The sequence below is a fragment of the Trachurus trachurus genome (assembly GCF_905171665.1).
Source record: "Trachurus trachurus genome assembly, chromosome: 21".
Classification (NCBI taxonomy): Eukaryota; Metazoa; Chordata; class Actinopteri; order Carangiformes; family Carangidae; genus Trachurus; species Trachurus trachurus.
In genome coordinates, this window is record NC_139899.1 from 10,703,279 (window position 1) to 10,730,886 (window position 27,608).

The 27,608-nt window shown below is 41.6% G+C and overlaps 3 protein-coding genes and 1 pseudogene across 5 annotated transcripts in view; all 4 read left to right on the forward strand.

The window, feature by feature from the left end:
• Positions 1–1,763: 1,763 nt before the first annotated feature.
• On the forward strand, positions 1,764–16,229 carry LOC311004771 (olfactory receptor 2AT4-like; the record flags this gene model as incomplete). The annotated part of the gene is made up of 3 exons (XM_083996940.1): positions 1,764–2,017; positions 15,659–15,729; positions 16,090–16,229. The coding sequence occupies 3 exons, from the start codon at positions 1,764–1,766 to the stop codon at positions 16,227–16,229; spliced, it is 465 nt and encodes a 154-aa protein (XP_083853066.1).
• Positions 4,074–5,003, forward strand: LOC311004672 (olfactory receptor 11H4-like; the record flags this gene model as incomplete). The annotated part of the gene is made up of 1 exon (XM_083996843.1): positions 4,074–5,003. The coding sequence occupies one exon, from the start codon at positions 4,074–4,076 to the stop codon at positions 5,001–5,003; it is 930 nt and encodes a 309-aa protein (XP_083852969.1).
• On the forward strand, positions 7,202–8,048 carry LOC311004673 (olfactory receptor 52D1-like; annotated as a pseudogene). Its single transcript has one exon. The product of its transcript is annotated as an olfactory receptor 52D1-like (transcript).
• Positions 16,230–18,433: 2,204 nt separating the features above from the next.
• The window catches only part of adarb1b (adenosine deaminase RNA specific B1b), a 112,708-nt gene continuing 103,533 nt past the window's right edge, over positions 18,434–27,608 (forward strand). For both annotated transcript variants that reach the window (XM_083996799.1, XM_083996798.1), the window contains exon 1: positions 18,434–18,619. The gene's annotated coding sequence lies outside the window, so the exon portion shown is untranslated. The remainder of the gene's footprint in view (positions 18,620–27,608) is intronic.

A 27,608-nucleotide genomic window follows, 5' to 3' on the forward strand; every position in this document is an offset into this window, starting at 1 on the left:
TAAGAAATTTTAATGGTCAAGCTTCAGATAAAGAAAATCTAAATTTACTGATTATATTTTCTAATCATTTAATTGGAGATAGATAGATAGATAGATAGATAGATAGATAGATAGATAGATAGATAGATAGATAGATAGATAGATAGATAGATAGATAGATAGATAGATAGATAGATAGATAGATAGATTTTGCCTTTAATTGACAGGATAGTGATCATTCTGGGATCCATCTGGTAATTACTGCATTATATGGGACATGCTCTTAACTGCTCGAGGACCAAGCATCCCACCCAATACTGGCTACTCCTTAAAGCAGAAGTAAGCAATACGGACGTTTTGGCTAACTTTCTGTCAGCCGATGGAGTTAGCAGTCCCCGCCCTCGTCCCTACAGTACGTCACCACATTCATGCGCATCCCTTGGCTGCACACACAGAGAGGACCGCCCCTTTATGCCGTTCTCTCTCCTCATTGGATAAAGGTTGTAGGATACAAGGAAAGTTTTCTCCTCGGCTTACAGCAGAGCAGAGTGACTGACAGACCCGTGTTTCGGACCAAACACTCTATATAAGTGATTGCTGTCGGAAGATATAACTATTTAAGACTTACGTATATTAACACAAACATTCCGCTTACTTCTGCTTTAATTAAAGCAGAAGTGAGTGATCCGGTCGTTTTCGCTAATGCTGCGTTCCAGGCAGGCTTTTGAAATCGTAAATTACAGCTTCAAGTCACAACTTACGACTTTGTAGCGTTCCAGGCAACCCACTCGTGTTTATCCGACCTGTTTTACCGGTGAAAGTCACTATAACGGCCACTCGTAACTTCCGACCGGTGAACTCGTACCAGATCGAACTGGTACCACTTCACGGTCGGAAAAATACGAGTTTCCTTGAACGCACCATAACAGTCCTCGTCGCTACGTCACCACATTCACGGCGTTCCTTGGCTGCACACACAGCCCTGCATGCCGTTCTCTCTCCTCATTGGATAAAAACTGTAGGATACGATAAATGTTTTCTCCTCGACTCAGAGCAGAGCAGAGGGACTGAGAGACCCGTGTTTCAGTCCAAACACTCTATGTAAGTGATTGCTGTCGGAAGATATAACTATTTAAGACTTATATTAACACAAATATATCACTCACTTCTGCTTTAATAATAATTATGAATTCATTCATGGTACTAAACGGTCTAGATGCTGCTACAGCTAATTACAGTAAACTAACAATGTCAATATATAATACTATAGGAGATCTGATCTGACATTAGAAATGGTATGGTCTACTTAAGGGGTGTTTCAAATATATGATTCTTCAAGATATGAATATGGTGAAAATATAGCAATTTCATATAATATTTTAGTTCAAATACCACACCAAGAGGGGAGGGAGGGACAAACTCTTAATCAGAGTCATACCTCATAAGTCAAACCCTTGGTGTCATGTTGTATTATTGTTATTGGGTCCACAGCTTTGACATCGGTGATTGGACAGGTCAAATCCCAGAGCCCAAGAGATGTTCCCGGAGAAAGGATTAACAGGCAGGAAAAGATCCTGAAAGTATCACACAGAGCAGCTCTTCCCTCCAGTGCTGTGGTGCCCAGTTGTCATGGACGGCTTTATGAGGTGAAACAGGGAGAGTTTTCATTTCAAAAGCAGATGATGGCAAATGTTTCAGTCGTCACACTGTTTACTCTGTCGGGTTTAGATTTTACATTGGAACAAAGAATTGTCCTCTTCCACCTGACACTGCTGTGGTACTTGATGATTCTGTTGGGAAATACTGGCATTATAGTTGCCATCTGTGTGGATAGAAATCTTCATGAGCCGATGTATATCTTCCTGTGTAATCTGTGCATTAATGCATTGTATGGAACTGTTGGTTTTTACCCCAAATTCCTTCTGGATCTTCTAACATCTCATACCATTTCTTACAGTGGATGCATGCTGCAGGGTTATATCATACACTCGTCTGTTTGCAGTGATTTTTCTATTCTAGCTCTCATGGCTTATGATAGGTATGTGGCTATTTGTCAACCTCTACTCTACCATTCATTTATGACAAAACAGAAAATCTATATTTTTGTGATTTTCTCCTGGCTCTTGCCTCTTTTTTGTATGTTCATGAACACAGCAACATTACTGGGATTAAGGTTATGTGGCTCACACATACACAAAGTCTATTGTGTCAACTGGATGGTGTCTCTTCTTGCTTGCTCACTACCCAAAGCAAACGCTATAGTGGGATATTTTAACGTTTGCTTCTTTTTTGTCATCTTTTTGCTTATTCTCTGGTCATACATGTATCTGATAAAAACAGCTGCATCATCCAAAGAAAAGCGAGGGAAGTTTATGCAGACATGCGTACCACATTTCATCTCTCTGATCACCTTTAGTATATCTGTCCTTTTAGACCTGATGTATATGAGATTTGGGTCGCCTGGTTTATCACAAGATCTTAGTAATTTTATGTCCATTGAATTTCTTCTTATTCCCCCAGCTGTGAATCCATTTGTGTATGGTTTCAAATTGACCAAAATCCGCAAGAAATTCTTGCATGTAATTTATTATAACAAGAGAGAGGTGAATGAATAAACTTTCACATTTTGAAGAAGAATCTCAAATTAAGACTGGAAAGGAAATCAGCACATTATTTATGTCTGAAATGAAGACAAACGTGATGAAAATGTATTCATTTAAGTTACTGCTGGCTGAAGCCAGGGACTTTACTGTTAATGTCGAATATTTACATATAGTCTTTTAATTTTTAAAATGTATATTGAATCTACAATGATAAACACATGTCCTACACGTCCTGTTATTCTGTTCATTGATAATGGAATGATGCATTTTACATTTTTACCATAAGACCCAAACAGATTTGTTCTTAAGTAAAAGCATATAACCCCAAAATGATCATAAAGTTAAATGATGACATGCTTTAGTCTAATAGCATATAGCATAGGTGATGTGTATTATACATTTAGCATGAAGCATTAAGGTGATTTATTCACATCTTATATGTCCCTGTCAGTGTATTGCTTGTTGCTTGCTGTCAGAGCTGTCTGTCTCAGTGAGGACATTGTGGCCTTGTGATCATTTCATTTGTCTCTGTTGTTCATCGAAATCAGATTTTCATATTAAACGTATGGCTCTTGTAAAGATCTGGAAGTTAGTTTTTTTTTTACTAAGTGTGTGTGTGTTTATTGTATTAATAGTATTAGGAATTTTCCACAACATAACAATTATGTTCCAACCCTATCTGTAATTTCTGGGAAGATTCACATGATTGTTACTCAATCATTCCAACTAACAAATTAACTCTATGAAGTGGATATAATTAAATAAAATATTTACACTCAGATTGAAACTTGATAACATTTGTTTTTCTTCATTTCCCTGACTTTGTAATATTTTATTTACTCTGATGCTGCTGTGACTTATCAGTTTCTGTCAATAAGCTACTGTAGGAACATTAAAAACAGGCGCTCACTTTTATAAGATATTGATGAACATTTTCAGCCTTTCAGCTAATAATAATAATAAAAATTATTAATAATTTTATTTGTAAGTGCTTTTTAGAAATGCTCACAGACATTTTACAGGTGTGAGTGAGCAAGTGTTTGTCTCTATATGTCGACCCTGTGATGGACTGGTCACCTGTCCAGGGTGTGCCCCATCCTTGCTATATGTCAGCTTTTTTATACCCTTAACAATGTGTGTCTATTTTCATTAACAGATTAGATATTTTTTGTTTGAAAGTCTATATAAGATTAATATGAAATGACTCAAAGGCCTCACAGTCTCTGTCTCAGACTGGATTTAAAACTCAAATTCTGCTGCAGGTTCATTTGGGTCTGACCCAAAAAAACACTGTTTTGGTGGAGACCTCAGTGCCTTCATGTTGTGTATTTTGCTCACAGAATGAAGCCTAATACTCGAAGTGTTGCCAGACTTCTGATTGGTTAGTTCGAATCCCTAGCTTGTGTGTTGTCATCTCGAGACAAGATATTAAAAAGAGCCAATCATGGCAGGACATTTCAAAATATAAAGTAAACTTTGACATTGTCCACAATGGACAATGTTTCTGTAATAACAATATTTTTTCTCACAGGTTTACCTGAAACAAAGAGCCACAGGTTTATTCTCTTCACTCTCACTTTACTGTGTTATTGTTTCATTCTGCTGGTCAACATTTGTCTCATTTTGACCATCATCTTGGATAAAAACCTCCATGAACCAATGTATATTCTGTTGTGCACGTTCTGTATGAATGGACTTTATGGGACAACAGGTTTCTACCCCAAATTTCTCTGGGATCTGCTCTCTCCTGTTCATGTCATCTCTTACTCTGGGTGCCTTGTTCAGGCTCTGGTCATGTACTCGTTTGCCTGCAGTGATCTGTCTATTCTTGCAGTGATGGCTTATGACAGATATGTGGCTATATGTCACCCACTGGAGTACCACTCCATCATGTCCAAGCAAAGGCTCTTTAAATTAGTCTGTTTCTCTTGGATCACACCTTTCTGCGTTATAGCCACAAATATTTTTCTAACATCTAGATTAAGGTTGTGCAGCCCATATATAGCCAGACTTATATGTGTGAATTGGATTATTGTTACACTTGCTTGTTTTCCAGATGAAACAATTGCTAACACTATAGTTGCATACATTACAATCATCATTTATGTATTTCATGGCTTATTTATAGTCTGGTCCTACATGTATCTCATTAAAACATGTGTTAATTCTATAGAAAAAAGGGCAAAGTTCATGCAGACATGTGTTCCACATTTATTCTCCCTACTCACTTTTCTTCTTACAATACTGTTTGATGTAATGAGTATGAGATTTGGTTCAAAAGATTTACCGCAAAACCTTCAAAACTTTGTTGCCATAGAATTTCTTGTTATCCCTCCTATCATGAATCCTCTCATTTATGGTTTCAAATTGACCAAAATACGCAACAGGATTCTGAATGTCATTGTTTATAAAACCACATAACTTTTGTCTGTAATGAGGAAATTTACAGGCATGTTTTCTATTGTAGTTCCTGATCATGCACCACTCCAACAGCTGTTGACTGTTACTTTGAGACTAAAGGATGGAGGTTTGGAAGATTCAGCAAATTCAATTGGCTTGCTATGAAGAATGTATTTGAAATGAAAGTTGCATTTTATTGAGCTGAAATTTACATCATGTGCTCTCCTTAGTTCATGTCAATGTTGTTTCTACTGAGCCTAAAGGGAAAGGATAATTTAAAAGACAATCAATTTACATTGTATATAATTTGTGCTATCAAATTACATGTAATAATTCTTTGAGACCACAGGAAAATGAGTAACAAAAATGTAACAAAGCAGAAATGACGATGAGACTGGTCTCTTCACTCTTTTTCTCAGTCAGTCCTCTGCCCTTTTTTTTTCATCTTTATGGTACAGTATAGACACATGAATCCCAGGTCTGTGTCTCATTTGACATAGTCTGGATCAAACATTGACACACCTGTCATTCCCTGCTCACAGAGCAGTGGGCCACTGTACCATCATGAAGTGCTGCAGATGGTGCAGAGAGGATGGTGACATCTGCTGGCCAGTGCTTTTTACTGCTGAGATAAAGAAACTCTCTGCTGTCAACAGTTAAGACAATGTTGTTATAATTGCTATTGTGAGCTTTAGATTAAAATAAAAGAATAAATGAGTCAGCTTTATTTAAACTATTTTTAGGTCATCTGTGGGATAGCTTTCTGACTTTCCCAATGATTTTAAGGCTTCAGCTCCTTCAGGGAGGAAGGCCATCATGGCACTCAACTGCATCTCTGATCTAAAACAGATGATCAGCCTTTAACATGAGATTTGAAAGTTATATTCAAGTTACTTGTGGTTAAATTTTAACCTAATTTCCCATGACAATATAGAAAAAAATGTGCAACCACATTTACTACTTTAGAAAGTTTTTTTAGACATTAAAAAATAACATTTAAAAACAAAATATCATTCACAATGTTTGATGAAAAACATCACAATGTGGAAAAAATTGAAATCCTTCACTTAATCTGAGTGAAAATCTAAAGAATTAAAACTGTTAATCAAATTTATTTTGCCTTATAAGTGCTGTTGAGTATTTGAGAGCTCCAGAGGTTGCTTACTGTAAACTGGTTAAGGTCGTCCTGTATTGTAAAGGATTGTTAAAGCAGAAGTAAGCAATATTTTTGTGTTAATATAAGTCTTAAATAGTTGTATCTTCCGACAGCAATCACTTCTATAGAGTGTTTGGACCGAAACACGGGTCTCTCAGTCCCTCTGCTCTGCTCTGAGCCGAAGAGAAAACATTTATCGTATCCTACAAGTTTTATCCAATGAGGAGAGAGAACGGCAAAAAGGGCTGTGTGTGCAGCCAAGGGATGCGCGTGAATGTGGTGACGTAGGGACGAGGACCAATAGATCCATGACGAGGGCGGGGGCTGCTAACTCCATCGGTTGACAAGAAGTTATGGTGCGTTCAAGGCAACTCGTGTTTTTCCGACCTGTGAAGTCGTACCAGTTCGATCTGGTACGAGTTCACGGGTCAGAAGTTACGAGTGGCCGTTATAGTGACTTTCACAGGTAAAACAGGTCGGAAAAACACGAGTGGGTTGCCTGGAACGCTACAAAGTCGTATGTCGTGACTTGAAGCTGTAATTTACGGTTTCAAAAGCCTGCCTGGAACGCAGCATTAGCGAAAACGACCGGACCGCTTACTTCTGCTTTAAGTTGAGGCAGTCTGATGAAGTTGTAGCAAAGATATTAAGAATACAGTAGTTTCATTTAGTATTCACTTTATATTTCAAAACCATATGACCCCAGGGCTCATACTATATTATTACTCAGCTTTGACTGTGAAACTATAAATACGTCAACATGATTAAACGTCCCTAATCATGTGGTCCAAGGGGTGAAAATGATATTGGGACATTACAACAAGACCAGAAAATGTTCAGTTCAGTGGAAAATGTTTAAATCAAGTCATGTTTATTTTATGTGTTGGTCATACAATAAACTGCAGTGCACCACAGAAAAAAACAAAAGGCAAACTCTTTCACAGAGTTGATTGGCTTGTTTGCTCATGTGCGGCAAGGATATAAAGAGAGAGGACCAACGTCCTAAGGACCAGGGGATGTCCTCCACAGGAGAAAAACAATGGACAACATTTCTGTAATAACAATGTTTTTTCTCACAGGTTTACCTGAAACAAAGAGCCACAGGTTTATTCTCTTCACTCTCACTTTACTGTGTTATTGTTTCATTCTGCTGGTCAACATTTGTCTCATTTTGACCATCATCTTGGATAAAAACCTCCATGAACCAATGTATATTCTGTTGTGCACGTTCTGTATGAATGGACTTTATGGGACAACAGGTTTCTACCCCAAATTTCTCTGGGATCTGCTCTCTCCTGTTCATGTCATCTCTTACTCTGGGTGCCTTGTTCAGACTCTGGTCATGTACTCGTTTGCCTGCAGTGATCTGTCTATTCTTGCAGTGATGGCTTATGACAGATATGTGGCTATATGTCACCCACTGGAGTACCACTCCATCATGTCCAAGCAAAGACTCTTTAAATGAGTCTGTTTCTCTTGGATCACACCTTTCTGCGTTATAGCCACAAATATGTATCCAACATCTAGATTAAAGTTGTGCAGCCAATATATTGAAAGACTCTTATGTGCAAATTGGATTATTGTTACACTTGCTTGTTTTCCAGCTGAAACCATTGCTAACAATATAGTTGCATACATTACAAACATGTGTTAATTCTATAGAAAACAGGGCAAAGTTCATGCAGACATGTGTTCCACATTTATTCTCCCTACTCACTTTTCTTCTTACAATACTGTTTGATGTAATGAGTATGAGATTTGGTTCAAAAGATTTACCGCAAAACCTTAAAAACTTTGTTGCCATAGAATTTCTTGTTATCCCTCCTATCATAAATCCTCTCATTTATGGTTTCAAATTGACCAAAATACGCAACAGGATTCTGAATGTTATCACTTTTAAAACCACATAACTTTTGTCTTTATTGAGGAAATGTAAAGGCATGTTTTTTAGTGTAGGCCCTGCTCCATCAGCTGTTAGAAACTAACATATCCACAGACTGAAGGTGTGGAAGATTCAGCAAATTCGTTTGGTGTGTTATGAACAATGTATTTGAAATGAAAGTTGCATTTAATTGGGCATGAGTGTTCTCTGTCCTTAAGATAGAGCCTGTTCATTATTTCTCTCTGCACTCACAAGATGACAATATGATATCACTGTAAAATATGTAGGCTAACTTGTATTTGCACTTCCTTAGCATATTTACATGATTACCAAATATCTGATGATCTATCTGAACAGTGATGTTAAAGATTTGTATGCAGATCTCAGATAATTCAGTAAGACAAAGATGTCATATTGATGTATGGAAAGGTATTTCAGGCTGCCATTTAAAATGTTACATTATTGCACACTGTGATATCACTGATATGTTTTCTACTGTGTATAAAGGGGAAAAAATAATTTTAAAATCAATCAATTTACATTACATTTACATTTTGTGCTATCAAATTACATGTCCTAATTCTTTGAGACCGCACTGGAAAATAATTAACAACAATGTACCAAAGCAGAAATGACAACAATACTGTTCAATACAATACTTTTTTTCTCAGTCAGTCCTCTGCCCTTTTGTTCCCCTTAATAGCACAGTATAGACACATGAATCCCAGATCTGTGGCTTATTTGACATAGTCTGGATCAAACACTGACACACCTGTCATTCCCTGCTCATGCACAGAGCTGTGGGCCACTGTACCATCATGAAGTGCTGCAGATGGTTTGAAGCAGCTGGTGCAGAGAGGATGGTGACATCTGCTGGTCAGTGCTTTTTACTGCTGCTGTATGAACAGTTTATAAAGGAAATTGCACACATTTGCATTGTTTGATTCATCGTTTTAGTTTTATTAGCGAGGTTTTGCAAAGTGGCTCGTCGATCAAAATAAATGATTTAATCTGTACGTGTTATTCAACGCACTATTCACTACACTGAATTGAGAACGTACTGAAAAACCGAGGCAAGCACATATTTGTGTTACTATAACTTGACATATAATGCGCTATGATGCATTATTTGTTGAATAAAATAAACTCCCCTTTTCAAAATCAAGATCGCTGTAATTATTTGCTGGCCTCAATTGGATCAACATGATTTGTTTCCTCTTTCCCATTCAAAGTTACAGGGTTCTGACCATCAAGTAATTTATTCTGTGTGTTACTCAGACCATTTTAAGTATAACCTTGGTGAATATGAGCATGTTTCCTCTTTCACAGCCAAAGTTACAGCGGGAAGCTAAATATTTCAGACTGTCTTTTCTACCTGCCATGAAACGTATCGGTTACACCCCGCCTTTCCGAAAATAGACTTCCATTCTTCGTAATAGCGGGGTTTCCTATTTTTTCTAAAGACCCCGCTATTCCGAAAAGGCTATTGGGGAAAACCCTCCATTCCGAACCCCCCACTCCGAACGGACAGACGGCCACAATCAGAAAGGAAACGGAGGCTGCACATTGATCCTTTTTTCCTTTTTGGTGTCAAACGGATCATGTGCATAATTAACTGCAAAACAAGCAAATAGCCTACTTCATATTAATAAAACGCGAGCCTGTCTAGCCTCTATCTGGCCTTTTACCTAAACTTAACCAACCCCTTTCTTCATTGCCTAAACCCAACCAAAGCATCTCCCCCAGTCTGCTGTCAGCCGGAGCGGCTGAAGCAGCCTCGCGCCCGTGTGGGCTCAAGCCGGGTTCAACTGCGCTCGAGCGGAGCAGGGGGGGGGAGAAAAAAAAAGTGTATTTTTTTTTACTCTGTGGAGATCTCCCACAACAGGGTGGGGTCAGTCCCTGAGCAGCGCACATTTCACAGACAAGCCACAACACAGAGTGTAAACAACGTCACGCGGTTCAGCACCACGGACAGCTGCAGGGGTGGGGGGTCGGAACAGCGGTGTTTCGGAATGGAGAGCCGTCCCCAGGGGCGGAGTGGCCATCGGGAGAACCGGGAGATTTCCCGGTCGGCCGGCGGCCAATAAACCCAGGTGAGCCGGCCCGCAAGCTGCCCTGCGTGGCCGTGTGGTGCTCATGAGTTAAAAGTAACCATAATCACACGTCCCCATGATAACCTCCAAGCTCTACATCTTAATCTACTTAAAAGTCCACCCATTATTTGTACCCCTTCATGTCTCTCTACCTCTCACTCATGGTTGCGATAGTGAATCAGACTCTCATCAATCCAGCCTACTAAATTATTTTTGTTTAGCCTCCAATCTTTATCTAATTATTTTTACTTCAATGTTACAGAACTTTCATGACCACAAAATATAAAATAACCAGCAATTTAATTTGTTTGTTTGTTCTTAAAGTAATGTAGAATGGTGCAAAGCCTCATGGGAAATGGGAAATGCGTCAGCCTATCACTGTGAAAGTTATCATTAAACTAGCGGCTACGGCTAAAAACAGAACGACTCACAGAGGCTACCCAGCAAACCTGATCAGTCCTGCCCGTGTGTTACGTTATCTATAAGTTATATTAATTTAACAAGACAACACAGTCCGTGCTTTAGCCTACTGCTTTACTTTTAAGTGGGCCAGTGCGCGTCGGTACGCGGACCGCGGTACCGTTACGAGCCGGAACCTCTCACATCACAGCAGCAGCCTGCTCTGTCTTCTCCACGGGCACCGAAGCATGTTGGTGAGTAGGAAAAGACCCGAAACCGTGGCGTTTGCAGCGCGCTGTCAGTAAAATCAATTTGCAGACTAGTTGAGAAGGGGAAATAAAGGAGTAAACATGACTGGATGTAATGTTATGGTCAGTCTGCTTGGGAGGCACTAATTGCAGCTCTTTCACATTCTGTATTTCTGTAATTTATTTCTTTTTTTTTTTTTAGCTAGACAAAAGTAACAATGTGTTAAAATCATGGATGTATTGGTTAAAATGCACCAGAATATGGGAAATGGTGTAGCCTTTACAAAAACATTTCTGGGGGAGGACCCCCAGACCCCCAATTAAGTTGTTTCACCCACATTTTTTTTTTTTTTGCTTCTGGCACTCATATATTTTGCCTTATGGAATGACACATAGCTCTGTTTGAGCGGTGAGCGGTACAGAAATATGTAAATGGTGTGTGTGTGTGTGTGTGTGTGTGTGTGGGGGGGGGGGGGTTGGGCCGATGGTGGGCCGGTGCAGTCAGAATTTTCCCGGTAGATTTTGGTGCCCCACTCCGCCCCTGGCCGTCCCCCACTAAAACAATAAATCAAACAATGCAAATGTGCGTAGTTTCCTTTATTTAGATGAAATCAAACGCAGTATCATAGTTCCACCTTCGCTGGATGCACGCGCACTCCCGCGGCCAGGGAGAGCGCTTCCTATCGGGGATAAACACTATGGCACGACACTGGGATTATCAATATCAATTATGCCTTGTTCTTCATTTTTGCCAATATATACTTATGATATGTGAAAGGTAACATTTGATTATTTCACACAAATGTATCAATTTCACATAATTTTCTTTGATTTCATCCTTCTGCTGTTGGGGTTGCAGTTTCCTGTGTCTCCAAATTTTGTGCGTACGGCAGGGTCAGAGCTGCCATGGAGGTGCGCACATTCTCCCGCCAAGTTAATTTTCTATTATCCCAAATGTTGCTTACAAGTGGCGCACGCCTTCTTTTGTGTGTACGCAGTGTTTATAAATGAGGGCCCAGATGTCCCGCTTTGCGCGTGATTTCGCGCATTTCTGTCTCTTTTCAAGCGTAACGCAAACTGAGACCATGTCCCACATAATTGGTTGTTCCGCACAACATCCCCCCGAGTAATGTGAAGAAGCTGGTGATATGCTAAGATATAGAAGCTTAATTTAGTTTTTTTTTGTTGTTGTAGTGAAACATCCTCTGATGCAAGCTAGGGCACATCATCAGTGATGTATCCTGAGCTCATTGGGTGATTTGGGTCTCACAAACATCAGACATCCTCCCTGTGCCCTAGCAGCGCTTGACCACGGATCCGCCCTCTTTATCCAAAGCCACCTAGAGGCTTTCTCTGCCGCCTCTACGCTGTTGTAGATGGCTCTCCTCCTCCTCTCGCCTGTAATGCCGAGTGCAGTGTACGCTCTGCAGAGAGACTGTCCTGCAAAGCCCCTGCACCCAACCTCCACAGGCATGCACCTTGCCTTCCAGCCTTGGTAGTGGCAGTCTCTCACCAGGCTGTCGTATTTCGCCCTCTTGCGCTCAAAAGCTTCTTCCATGCGCTCTTCCCAATGGCACAGTGAGCTCCAGCATGACAATGCTCTTTGTTGCCTCTGACACCAGGACGATGTCAGGCCTGAGGGTTGTCTTAGCAACATGCTGGGGGAACTTGAGCTGGCTGCCCAGGTCCATTGACAGCTGCCAGTCCTGTACAGTGTTGAGGAGCCCTGTTGTTGCCCTCAGTGTTGTTTTCGGTTTCTCCCCAGTTCTGATGAAGTTGATGTGCTTCATGGGTCTTGCCTTCCTGTAGGTGCTGATGGCGCTGTGGTCTTGAGCACCTGGTCATGTCGCCATCGGTATCGACCTTCCCCCAGAGCTTTTGGGCAGCAGCTCAGTATGTGCTCAAGAGTCCCCTTCTTTTGGCAGAGCGGGCATGCTGGTGTGTTGGCCAAGCCCCAGCAGTGCAGGTTGGATGGGCTGGGAAGGACATCGTAGACAGCCTGGAACAGGAATTCGATGCGGTGAGGCTCTGTCCGCCAGAGGTCTGTCCACGTGATTTTTCTCTCCACAGCTTGCTCCCATTTGGTCCAGGCACTTTGCTGTCTCATTCCCACTGCTCTGCTGGACTGCTCCTCCTCAACTGCTGCTCTCACCTCATTCTGGACCAGTTGTATCCGCTCCTTCCCTCAGGCTTTGTCAAAACGAGGGGGTGCGGTGGTTCCCAGTCCAGCCCTTCCTCTGGCCACTGTCCCCACCAGGACTCCATGGCATAGCCATGACTCTGCCTGCTCCACTGCAGCCTCTGCTCTCCACTTCCTGCCTGTTTTGACTGCTACCCCTGCCCCGGAGACTTTGGGGTCTGATGATTCACGGAGTTGAAGCACCTCCCTTGCTCGCAAGACTTTGAACTCCTCCTCAATGGACTTCAAGGGGAGTGTCAGCTTGCAGGTGTTCCCATAGAGGGCGATGCCGCTCAAACTCCTTGGCAGTCGTAATCATCTCCTCAGGTAGCGGCTAACTCTCCTTTCCAGATCTGCGATGGTAGGCTAGTGATCTACTTCATAGAGAAGCAGTGGCCACAGTCTGGAGTTTGTGAAGTTTAAGGTTTTGTTCAGTTGCTAACAAGTTGCTCGATACGACTACAGACCCTTTCTCCGCGATAGCAACAGGTGGGGACAGGGGAGTTGTCTGGGGAGGGGGGGGGGGGGGGGGGGGGGGGGGGGGTCCCACTTTTGGCTTATTGGGACCTGGTCACCCTATGTACAGTATTATGCCCAACACCAACACACAGAGGCAGTGTTGCGGCGCATCAAAAGCTGCCCATTTTGTCAGACAATTCAACCCCCACCCTAACCCCTTATCTGAAAAAATGGAAGTTTCCCCCAGTCTGGAAGGAAACGCTTTGTATGTATTGTCCTTTTGATCATTAGTCTCTCCTGTCACTACGCATTATTTCCTAAACATTTCCTTTCGGCATAGGCTCAAAAGAGCACATGAAATGTTGAATCTGAGATTACATAACTGATGTCAGTGTCTTCATGTTTGATATCATTCTAATTATCTTAGTGTGAGAGGTACAAAGGTCTTGGTGGTTAAAACACTAATAGTTTACAAACGTACATTTCTCAATCTTGACAGAAATGATCCCTGGTCTCGAGGGGTTCTTCTACAACTTATGTCATGTGAAAATCCCCCTGATGATCAAAACACCCAAACGTCAAGTGTGTAGCAATATCTCTCAGGGATAGTATTTTATTCACTTTTTGGACTTTACAACAAATTGATAAGTTAACAAATAATTTGTAGTACTGCCTTGCTGAAACCTTTATTCCAGTAAGTCTATTATCAGGTACATATCAGGTCCATACATTTTGCTGGATACCATTCAGCCTGTGCGTTTAACACCAGGGTTGTGATTCCGTGTTAAGGAGGTCACTGAGTAAGTCTGTATCTGCCATCCCTGAACTAAGAGGGGGACTGGTTAGGCTACTTATAAGTCCTGAGGACCTAGTTATATGGTAAGTTTCAGTGGGTGCTATTTATACAGTACATGATCTAGTAATGGCTTGTATGTAACAGACATCTAAAGGACAGGTAAAAGTTACGCACCACGGATGATCAATCAATCAAGTTATAACTGCTGTATGAATTTGTGAGTTATGGCCAAAACCTTACTTTGTGAGGCTACAGTGACCTTTGAGCTTTGACCACCAGATTAATCAGTTAATCAAGGAGTCCATGTGAATAATTGAGCCACATCTAAAGAAAATGTCCTCAAAGTATAACTGAGACATCTTGTTCACAAGAATGGGGCAGATGTGTGGACAGACGGCCAAACAACCCAAAAACATATTCTGCCTCTGGCTGAAGCCTTCACTGGCATAGAGACAGAAAAAATACATTTATGGAAAAAATCCATGAACAACTCTAAAGATCTGGTACATCAAAAGCAGAGTAATGTAACAAGAAACAGTGCTAAATACTAATGTTTACAACAAAATTAAGCAACCTTAATTATAAATGCCTAGTTCAAATTCATGGTATCTTTAATTCAAAGAATGATTTTCAGCCCTCTTTTGACAAAATCATGGGCAGTAAACCTCGAAATTACTCAAAATTAAAAATGCACTACAGACCATTCAAAAACAACTCTGTGGAACTGACCCCATGGTCATGAGCCATACATGGCTCATAATAGTACTGAGCTGTGACTTTGAGACTGTATAATACACAACATGATTAATTATCCTGAATCATGTTGTTCAAGTGATGAAAATTATATATTGGGACATTACAACAAGTCCAGAAAATGTTCAGTTTAGTGGAAAATATCACACTCCAAGTGCCTTCATTTATGATGTGATATGATGTTTATTTTATGTGTTGGTCATACAATAAACTGCAGTGCACCGAAGAAAAAAACAAAAGGTTAGCTCTTTCACATGTTGATTGGCTTGTTGGTTCATGTGTGGCAAGGATATAAAGAGAGAGAGGACCAACGTCCTAAGGACCAGGGGATGTCCTCCACAGGAGAAAAACAATGGGCAATATTTCTGTAATAACAATGTTTTTTCTCACAGGTTTACCTGAAACAAAGAGCCACAGGTTTATTCTCTTCACTCTCACTTTACTGTGTTATTGTTTCATTCTGCTGGTCAACATTTGTCTCATTTTGACAATCATCTTGGATAAAAACCTTCATGAACCAATGTATATTCTGTTGTGCACGTTCTGTATGAATGGACTTTATGGGACAACAGGTTTCTACCCCAAATTTCTCTGGGATCTGCTCTCTCCTGTTCATGTCATCTCTTACTCTGGATGCCTTGTTCAGGCTCTGGTCATGTACTCGTTTGCCTGCAGTGATCTGTCTATTCTTGCAGTCATGGCTTATGACAGATATGTGGCTATATGTCACCCACTGGAGTACCACTCCATCATGTCCAAGCAAAGACTCTTTAAATTAGTCTGTTTCTCTTGGATCACACCTTTTTGCATTATGGCTGTGAATATTTTTCTAACATCTAGATTAAAGTTGTGCAGCCAATATATTGAAAGACTCTTATGTGCAAATTGGATTATTGTTACACTTGCTTGTTTTCCAGATGAAACAATTGCTAACAATATAGTTGCATACATTACAATCATCATTTATGTATTTCATGGCTTATTTATAGTCTGGTCCTACATGTATCTCATTAAAACATGTGTTAATTCTATAGAAAACAGGGCAAAGTTCATGCAAACATGTGTTCCACATTTGTTCTCCCTACTCACTTTTCTTCTTACAATACTGTTTGATGTAATGAGTATGAGATTTGGCTCAAAAGATTTACCGCAAAACCTTCAAAACTTTATTGCCATAGAATTTCTTGTTATTCCTCCTATCATGAATCCTCTCATTTATGGTTTCAAATTGACCAAAATACGCAACAGGATTCTGAATGTCATTGTTTATAAAACCACATGACTTTTGTCTGTAATGAGGAAATTTACAGGCATGTTTTCTATGTAGTTCCTGATTATGCACTGCTTCAGCTTTTGGCTGTTAGAAACTTACATGTCCTCAGACTCTCTTCATCTGATAGGCTATGTCCAGACACAAATCTAACAGAAAACATTGTATTGCAGTTAAATGTGCATTTCTTGTCATTTCAATTTTTGTCCATAAGATTCAAAGCATTGGCCCAAATTCCCCGAACTGTTTAATTATGTAGCCTACATGTGCATATCCCTGCTTAACCAAAGTTTTTACACTTACACGGTACAAAATATTTTTGAACTTTGAACTCGATGCATTTTGGAAGATCACTTAGCTTAATTAAATGAATGAAAATATATAAAGCTTGTCCCCCCACCTTAAGCTGGTCAGTGGTTGCAGTGCCAGTATTCTCCACACATATAGGCTACTGAACAGCATTGTTCCCTGGTAAAATTGACACCTGATATTTGCCTTATTTTATTTTCAATAAATCAAACTCATGCACAAATGTAAAACATGTCATATTCATATGCTGAATTTATTTAAATAGGCCTACAAAACATATATAAAAATTGCCTTCTTGTAAAACCTATAACAAATTAAAAATGTTGATATATAAGCATATCAAGCAAGCGAGTCTATCAATGCAACTTTGCATGTGTATGGATGTATGCTTACATTGTAATATGTAAATATATCCAACCATCTCATAGCATGTAAATACATGTTGATCACAGCAGGGTCGAAGTAGGAGCACAACCATGTTTTACAAACCTATTAATGTGTATTTCTATATTTTCTAAAAGAAACTCGGCACAAACATGGTTTGGTTTAGTGAGAACCGGTTCCAGTGGCATATGTCCCTAGGGTGGTCAATTGGAGTGACACTTGCCACACTTTGCCAAACAAATGAAAGACCCCAAGGGAAGGCAACCCTGTTGATCTCCAAGATGGAAGTGTTGTTAGATATGAATGCCAAAACTATTACCATTCACCAACTAAAGACAAAATGTTTTTGTAGTTTACCCTGTATTCATGAGAGCTTACAAATTAAATGCAATATTTTCCAATGGTTAACATCATCCATATGTTGCAATAATTAACTTTTTTGGTCACTTAGGGTCAGAAGAATCAATTAGCAAACACAGCACTGACAATGACTTTATATTCTTGGAAGAACAGATGACATCACATTCCTCTCAGGACATTATAATATAAAAATAAATAAATTGCAATGTACCAGGATATGTTATTGCAATACCCAGAATATCAAGAAATGTTTCAAATTGCAATAATAACATCATTAAGAATTTTGTCATAATAGCATCACATGGCCTCTGGTGTGATTCACGGCCGCATAAAGCACATTTCATGCCCAGATGTAGAAAAACCTCTCCTGACGCCCTAAATAGGAAATAGATCGTATGTATTGTAATCTGCTATTTCTTTTCACAATCTCACCATTTTCAAGACAACGGTCTTCTAGAGATCTGATCATCCTCAAACGCTGTCATTATAGCTAATCTGAACTCTTTTATGATGTTATCAAAAGATTTTCATAGTTGGTTTGCAGCGAAGGCATTAGTGAAATTCAATCCTTTACCGTGAAATTTCAACTCACTCTCACTCCAACACACACCCCAAAAGGATTCCTGGCAAAATACCACCAACAAGTCTGGTCAGTTCCAGACTTCTCATGATGATGCTTCATTGTGTGAACGGGGAGTGTTCATTTTGAAGCATGCAGGGCAGACAATTTCCAACAGGAAGTAGATAGGCTATTATATTAGGCTATACATTGTCAAATATGAACCAAACCTGACCTGTTTGATGATAATCTCACTCTGAAGACATCATATACCGTAGGCTACTCATTATAGTTGCAGTGCAACCTACTAAAAATCTAAGTTTACCTTTTGTTTTATCATCAGTGTGTCGTTGGCTTTCCGTTTTTATTTTGAAAATCCTAAGCGGAGGTTGACATCATCACTGACGTAGCCTTGACAACGGTCGTTGAACAGGACGCGCGAGGCCGTGGACGGCGGGAGACCAAAGGAGACCAAAGGAGACCAGAGGAGACCATAGACCAGTCCTGACTTGACCGACTGTGCGGACTCACTCCGCACCACACGGCGGCGGTGCAGCACCGCTCCGTCTCACCGACCTGGACGAGCCACAGCGAAGAAGACGGGCCGACAGCAGACTGCTGTGAACACTGCAGTACATGCGACCGAACAACCGCTTCGAGCCTGTGTTCATTTTCTCCAACAGCGGCGACGACGCGGAGGAAAACAGACGTCTGGTGTTTTCACGTGAAGCGGCGGAGAAAGACCTTTACCTCGTCCGGACACCCCCGACTCTCCGGTGCCGCACCGACGGTGAGTCGCCTCTCTGCGTGTTATTTTTGGGACTGCGGAGGATGAAATAAACGGGGTTTGCTAATATGATTTGGGTTCCGGTTGTGTTTATGTAATATCAGGTTGGTAATCCTGTAGAAAAGGCAGACGTGGGGGGGTTCACCGGTCAAAACATCTTCCATCATACCGCGGGGTCGAACCAGATATTTAGTCATGAGCGCGGCGACATTACCGTGTGTGTGTGCGGGGTTTATGGCTGTCATCTTCCCCCAGCTTCCCTCTGCCAGTGCAGCCTGTCGAGGTGTACCCGGGGACCGCATCATGTACACTTCACACAGATACAGTAATATTAACGCCATGCTAGCTGCTGCTGCAGCACGCTCCAGTGTTTTATGCAGGTACACCTCGCGCTGTTCGGATCTGCTGTCGACCGTGGACACACACACACACACACACACACACACACACACACACACACACACACACACACACACACACACACACACACACACACACACACACACACACACGGTTTCACTGTGGGACACGGAGGAGAGGGAGGCTGAGAGGAAAACAAACGGATCATTCACAAGTCGGTCGCAGTGTGAAGCCTCTTGTTCCTGAATTCTAAGGGAAGCAGAAGTGAAATCCAGACTGAATCGTGATATTGCTGTAATTGTGCTCAGAGACATTAAATATTCAGTCATTCCACCTTAAAATCCGGCTGCACTGGCTGCACTGCGTGTCTGTCTCATGTGAGGCAAGTGGCCAGAGAGTTACTTTTCAGTGCAGTTCACATATCTCTTAGGTAAAAGTCCATCACTCCCCTCCAAGGCACACTGAGCCACCGGACAGTCTGTGTCAAGGTGAGGATATCAGGATTATTTATTTAGCATGCATTTCTAGGTTTTATGAGGTTATAATGGCAGTACAAACATAATTTAAGCCACTGCCAAAGTGTTGTGCCACGGTAAAGAACCTTTCAATAGAAAAAGAAGAAAAAATAGAAATCAGTAGTTCAGCGATTTACGTTCTGCTTCCAGATCTCTCTGGAGGCTTTTTTTTCTTCTGATGCAGCATTTGAGTAAAATACCTCACAACCACCATCTGTCAGCAAAGCTATCCAGGGGGCAGAAGAAGGCATTAATCCATGGGTCATTCAGCTACTGTTAGACTGAACAACATCTATTCTCCATCTGCACACACAATGTGATGCAGCGACCAGACAGCTGGAGTTTGGTTACAGCTCTGAGCTATTAGATTGATATCAATGTTAGACTGGACACCTTTAATTCTGCTGCTTATAACACATTTGATATTAGTCTTTTTTAACAGATGCATTAAACCTTTTTGAAAAATGCTTTATATTTTTTCCAGCACATTTTTGGCTTTAATGTGCTTAAATGTTATGTTATGCATTGGCTTAGTTACACCAGCACTGGTAAATATTTGAAATCTATAACCAGGTATCAGATGGTTTGAATAAAATCTGTAACATTAAAAAAAAGTGTACATTTCTATTCATCAAAAAACTGTAAATTGATCATTCCAATAAAATTAAAGGCACAAAAAAGTGATGTAAAGCATTAAATCTTTTCTGCTTCCCATGAGGCTTTTATTTTCAACAAGATTTGATTTTGTCTTGAATTTTGATCCTGAATAAGTCTTAGATGAGCTCCTAAAAAAGGGAAAGGGAAAAAAAATCGTTTAATTAATTATTAACAAGTTTAACTTATAAAAGTTAAACACAATAAATAAATTAACGTCAGTAGACCGTATCCACTAACTTTGAAATAAACCACACACACTCACATATTCAAGCCATTTCCTGTGCATACACACTGACGGCGCTAACAGGGCTGGATGTGTTTGCCTCGAGGGGACAGATGCCTGTTAGCCACAGCTTAAATGGGCTTTCACATTTTACAACTGACCAAGAGTTTATTTTTATGTTTATGTCGGTGGTTTGTACCATTCCATTTCAACATCTTCTGGTGTGTGTTGGGTTGTGCTAGACGGGGAAATAGATTTTGGATTTGAAAAAGAAGAGGATCCCTGGAAGTTGAAGGTTGAAAAGCCTAGGGTGGACTGCAAATGCTTCTTGTCAAATTTATTAGGTAACGCCTACTGTAGCTAAATCTAACCAAAGTCCAACATGCGTCACAGAGTGGATTCAACTTGGTGATTATTCTGGAGGCTGCAGTTTGTGCGGCCGTTGAAGTGTGTTGCTTTGTAACAGGCAGGCATTTATGCTATTTGGTCCACTCCATTAATGTCAGTGAGGGTGGTCTAAATAACAGAAACACCTCCATGTGTGTAACTGTGAATGCTGTCCTAATTTGTGATCATATCAGCAGTCGACTTGGTGTTTTTCTCTTTGATGGTAGCCTGCTCTTGAAGCCAAAAAGTGTGTGTTGGGCTGTGAGACTTGGCTCCACACAACACACAGACTCACAATTTCCCTCAAAACAATGCAGCACAGTTGGATTATTCCGAGGAACAACAACGCGGGAGAAACATTTTGCTGACAAACACTTGTTTTCGTTTAAAAGAAATTATGCAGAATGATTGAATCTATTTGCAGCTGCGTGGGGTGAAGCGGTTTCCGCTGATTTGCCGAGTTAAAGGGAGTAATTGAGGTTTTTGCAACAAAAAAAAAAAAATCTGGTTGCAGCAGTCAGCTAAAACAAAACGCAGTCAGGGCAGAGGCAACCTTAGCAAATAGTGATCAAAGCTAAAGACGAGGGACGTTTTCTCATCGCTGCAGCAGCAGTGGTCCACCGGCTGAGGTGACAAGTTTAAAGAGGAACTAAGCAGGATTTCTCCCGTGGCTATATGCTACATTTTTAAAAAGCTCCGGAGTAATTGTGATCGTTAACTACATGAGTTGTGACTTGTTACGAGTGAGAACGGAGGCTCTCTGCCTTCCACCTGGAGTCTCACGGCTGAAAACCAACCTTGCAACATCAGTGTAGTTACTCGGCTGCCGCCCCGGTGTCCCAGCTCTCGTCTCTGCACACCGCGACATAAACGCGCTCTGTAACCCGTAATCTTTTGTTCATGACGGTCAAGACTACACAAACACACGCATCGTAACATCATTTATGTTATGTAATGCTCCATTTATTGATTTTTCGCCGGTTTTGTTGTAAACAAATGCACATGGGCGAGAGGAGCGTAACCAAATAGCGGAAAAGCGAGCAGACTTGCATAGAGGGGGAAAACAGCTTAGAATAGGCACCTAGGGTACTGTGTGTGTGTGTGTGTGTGTGTGTGTGTGTGTGTGTGTGTGTGTGTGTGTGTGTGTGTGTGTGTGTGTGTGTGTGTGTGTGTGTGTGTGTGTGTGTGTGTGTGTGTGTGTGTGTGTGTGTGTGTGTGTGTGTTAGCCTTAGTGTTAGAGTAGAGAAGTTCCCTCGGCGTTGCTGCATTGTTCCCGCTCAGTAAAGCTGCTAAGATGCTGCACCGGTTCCGTGTTGGTTGGTCCATAGTAGCAGAGGGTTCCACTGCTTCTGCTCACGTTAATAGCGCTAGTTGTTATAGCTATCAGAGGGCAGGGAATCCCTCTCTCCTTCATTGCTCCTGTAATGCATAACTGGAGGCAGGAGGAAAAAAAAAACCTTCTCTCAGCCCCATGTGGACATAACAGCTTCTGTTATAGATCTGTACGTTCCTTTGCCCCGAGGACGTTGTTGTTTGAGCCCCGATGCATGCACACCGCCGCTGCTACATCATGGGGGATAAAACACTATAAAAAGACAATGCGTTTTCCTCAGGATTTGCAGGCTGATGAGGAGGATACACATTTGTACAAACCCACGAGGGCTCAGCGTCAGTCATCAGTGTAATAAGCTGCTGGATAAACATCCGATTACTCTGTTACCCTGCAACTCTCGTGGCTCACCTTCCAGCGGATGTAGGCACACAAACGCGTCTCTAAGCTGTTTTTAGCGTTTTTAAATGTTTGTCAAGGAATTGCCGTGTTTGCAGACCAAAACACCTGCCAAGCATCAACATTTGGGCATCTCGTCCTGTTGGCGCTATAGCAGCACCTACTAGACTGTCCAGTGCTTGTTTGCCACCAAAATATTTGACTGCAATAGGCTGGATGAAACAAAATGGCTCTGGCTGCCTTCACGCTGGATGTTTTCCTGAATATATTCGCGTTTGCTCAGCAGGATGGCGTTAACGCAGAAAAAAAACAGATGTCAGTTTTGGGACCAAGTTTAGTTAATTTGACTTCCTGGAGTTTAAGAGGTATTATACAATGTGTCACGAACAATGCCGCAAACAGGAATGTGGATGAAAACAGGCTGCAGATCTGCAGGGGATACACGGTTCCACAATTAACAATGTTCTCATTACAAGCAGGAACTTTCCTTCACATACTGTCCGTCTAAAAGCACTTTGGAGCGTGTCTTGCAATTGAGGGGACCGTCTCACGACTTCCCCGTTCTCCTTATCAGGGGCCACTTCCCGGCCATTTTTTTTTTCATCCTTTGTCCTATATACTTTTCCCGAAACACAGCAGGCATCCTGTTTTCTTCCCTCCCACTTGGTTATCAATATAAGTAAACATCAGCCGGTATTTCATGGTGTTGCATCAACTCGTCATTCCTGTGTGACACTTAGCCCTCTCCCCACCTTCCTGTCTCGTCTGCTTCCAGTTGCCCAACAGCAACATTCTTCTTGTTGTTATTAGACTCAGTATTAAGCGGAAATGATAATGCGGGCTTCACCACAAACATTTTGTGAACAAAAAGCACGAGGTTTGTCATGACGTGTAATCAGATTAGAGATTAAAATGCCCTTATCTCCAATATCTATCCCGGCCCCCGAAGAGAAGATAGAGAAGAGAGTGTTGGACATGCACATGCTGAAGCTGTGCAGCCACAGCTGTACATCCAGTTGTAATGGAGCACACAATGTGATCGCTCTGACAAATGCAAAGGGTTTTTGAGCAGATCCGCAGATCTGAACCAAAAAAAAAAAAAATAAATACAGTGAAGCTGAAAATGTAATTGGTTTAAGTTAAACCAGGCTGAAATGCATATTTACAGGTCACAGTTTGGGAAATAACTTTATCTGAGCTGTGACCTTGTTTTTTTCACAACACCTGGTTTAAAGGCCCTATGAGCATGAAATCATAAAATAATGACCGCCCCATCAAATCAACTCATGGAAAGAAGAGTAATTGTCCTATGCTGCAGATATATATTTATATAAATAAGAGTTGAATTTCCACCTCCTGCACCAACAGTAATCATAATAATCACCATTAGCCAGCTGGGTTATTGACAGTAGACTGAGTCTGTCCTGTAGATCAAATTCTAATAAACTCAGAGCATAAACCTTATACATTTCTAACACAAATCTAAACGAACAATGCTTGAGCGATACACGGCATGTTCAGTATGATGATCGCTGTTTGTGTTTTGTGATGGAACAAGAAGCAACAATTTTTGTTCGTCTTTGAAAAACTAATTTATAGCCTGTTGAAAATCATTCCCCTGACAGCCTGACACTTCAATAGCCTCTCTGAAGAGAAGAAGAAGAAAAAAAAAACTGAACAGACAAAAGAAAACGGTGAGAATGATGACTGTTGAGGTCACAGTGACTGTGACGTATTATGTGGTCAGAGATGATGCCACAAACACCCTGGTTACATCCCCAAACCCAACCCCCCCTAGAAATTGTTAATTAACTCGAGTATTTATTATATTAGTTATAGAGAAATATGTGCAGTGGGTGTAAAGCTGTTCGTTGTGCACGTTCAGAGTCCTGCTATGAAGCAGGACAGAAAATAAAATAAACCAGAGATCATCTTATGACGACATCCCAGCAGCCCTGATGCCTGTCAACGTGTAGATGTTCAGCAGTCATTACAGCTTTATTACAGCAGGACTCACCAGCAAAGTGTCATGATTGCGTGTCTGTCATTGTTGTAAAGCTGTCATGTTGACAAAATCTGTTCACAACTCTTCAAGTATTCAAAACCGCAAAACTGTAGTGTTTAGAGCCACATGTCTTCTGGACCACACACACACACACGGTAAAAAGAGGCACACTTTTGGTGATGGTAGCCATCATTGTTCTCTGATCACATTTTGATTTGTTTTTGTTCCTTTTCTTGAAGTGACAACGATAACTGTGTGGGTGAATGAGTGACTTCGTAAAAGCGTTTTTTCCCCCCCGCTCGGCATGAAAGGCACAATATGAAAACAGTTTGTGTGCCATGTAGTCATGTCGTTTTCCACTATTTATTGTTTTTTGCCACAACACTCAGAGGCCACAGATGACCTTGCTATTGCACATTCCACTGCGACTGTCAGCAACCATCCTACAACGCTGTTCGTCCCACTTCAGATCAGAATTGCAATTGATTTTTGACTTAATTTTGCATGAGTGGCCAGTTTCAATCAATTAATCAGTCTTTGTAGAACAAACGATAACATTTGCTCAAGGCTACAGTTACTAACTATGAGCTGATGTGCTGAGGTGTGAAAGAGGCTCATGGAGAGGCAGGAACGAGGTGATATTCAACATCTGTCTAGGCATGTTAGCATTAAAGTCACATACGTGTGTGTTTTTACATTATCGTTAGTCGGTGAGGCAGCTGCGTTACTGCTGTTGTGCTGAATCGCTGGAAAGCAAAGGGTCGAGGGTATAGCATTTATCTATGGTGTATTGCACAGATATAATGATGGTTTGAGCAGGGCTTCTCCAAGGCTTGGTGCTTCCTTTATGCTGGAGAATTCGTAGCTTTAGTTTCACTTTTATGAAGACTGGATGTTTGACATTTTTTTTATACTAGCTTCAAACGTGAAATGATAGTTTTGGTGTCAATACTTAAGCACTTATTTGCTGCTTTTCTATTCTAGTGTCTTGTAGATTTTTCACACGATAGATTTAAGTTTCTTTAAGAAATGGCACCAACATTTGAACACGGCTGGGTTTTACTTTTAATCCACCAGCCTTATCCAGATAAAGTTCATCCAGAGGAGAGGGGCATGTCAGCTGATAACCTCCGGAGAACATTTTGCATTTTTGTAGCGAGACTCCTTTTCTGTCTGTCGTGCCATTTGCCAGTACAGGATGTACCAAAGTGACTCAAAGTTTCTCTTGACCTGCAAGGCATGCCCTGTTAAGTGCACTTTGCATTTCAAAAAAAGAAAGAAAACAAAGATCAAAAAAACACTTTGTTTTGTTGTAAACCCATTCCACTTTCCAGTCTCAAGCACGTCCATGCAGTCATTTGTTCATCACATGGGCCATCAGTTTGCTGTCCTCATGCCATACTCTTCTGTGGGGTTAAAGCTAATTGCTAAACTAGATAGAGGAGGCACGTGCAGTCTGCTGAAGCAGACTTATTACGACAGAATTCAAAGCCTAAATACACGACCGGCCTCCTCCGATTCACAGATTGTTTGGCCCGGTGATGAGCATCCCTTAGCGCAGCGTATCTGGCTGTAATTTTGGAGAACGGCGTGATGGCAGCGCTGTGCAGGGGTTTGTGCTAATACAGCAGCATGACTCCAGCTTGCGTGACTGAGACATTCTGCACTTCCCTCATGGGTGGAGGAGGGGGAGGTGGGGGCACACATCAACGCCGCCCCGTCACCCCTGTCACCAAATTCTGGTGAGCTGGGAGCTGTAGCTTGCGTCCGTTAATTCATGCTGTATACATGAAGACAGGGACACACACACACACAGGTGTAAATGCTGTGTGTGAGAGCTTAAAGACTGAGGTGAATGTAAGGTCAGTCTGCACGCAGAGGCAGATGAGCACAACGTGAGGAGGGTTTAAAGAATTTTGTCGTCTCTTTTCACGTTCACTGGAGAGGAGTTCTCAGTGAAAACAGAAGAAAAGGGCTAATGCATATGCCAGACAGGGTTAGCATCAGAGCGTGAATGTGACATTACAGTCAATGCCACACACACACACCCACACACACACACATACGGCCTCCATTAGTGTTGGGCGATTTTGACATTCTCAGATCGTCCCAATCGCCCTCCCTGGAGATCGCCGATAGACCTATCTATCGCCGGGGTCCGGGGGGGGGGGGCGGCGCTGTTCCACGTGTTCGTTCGACGGGGGGGGGGGGGGGGGGGGCGGCGGCGTATGAGTATCGCTTTTACCGTGCCCTGCTGTCATGCATGCGCGCTTCTCTCTCTCTCTCTCTCTCTCTCTCTGTGTGAGGGCTAATAACAGAGAAAGAGCGCTATGATCAATGAACAGAACGCTATTGCGTTGCCGAAAGCTATTCATGGCGGACGTAATTCACCGGACGTCTTAGTGAACACCTCGTCGGGCTGTGACATACAGTAACAGGGCTGGCGTCGGCAGCCTAGTCACTGCCACAACACCAGCTAAACGTGTTTCCTCAGATTTGAGGCGGAGTGGCCACCCTGTTTACCACAGAGATTTTATGTGCGGTCATATGACTACCTGGCTCCGTCTGATTGGACGTCGCCAGTGGCTGCATTTGATTGGTGAAACACTGTCATATGACAGAGTATCTGTTGGAAGCAGCAAGCCAAGCGGCTTCATTAAAACAAAACAAACAGATTGCGCATTAGATCAATAAAAAAGTAGCGAGTATGTGAGTGTGTAAAATCGCCAAGAAAACAAAACATCGCCGCTCGTCCTTCCAATCGCCGATAGACGATTGGATCGCCAATCGGCACAACCCTAGCCTCCATGCAACCACCATGAATACACTTGGCCATAGTTGAGTGGCTACCACTGACTGGCAGAAACGCTATGCAGGCTAGCCTGTGGGTTATTGTGTGGTTTCAGATGGGCTAGTCTGGTGTTTCTCTTTGATTGTGGATGTATAAGAGTGTTTATAGTAGATATCAGTAAAATGTGTGATGACACTACTCAATAAATAAGCAAATATTCAGGTGTGCATATTAAAGGGATAGTTCAACATTTTGGCAAATTGGCCCATTGACATAATCCCTATAGTTTTAGGAGTAGGTACCTTACATTTAATTGTCGGTGCAA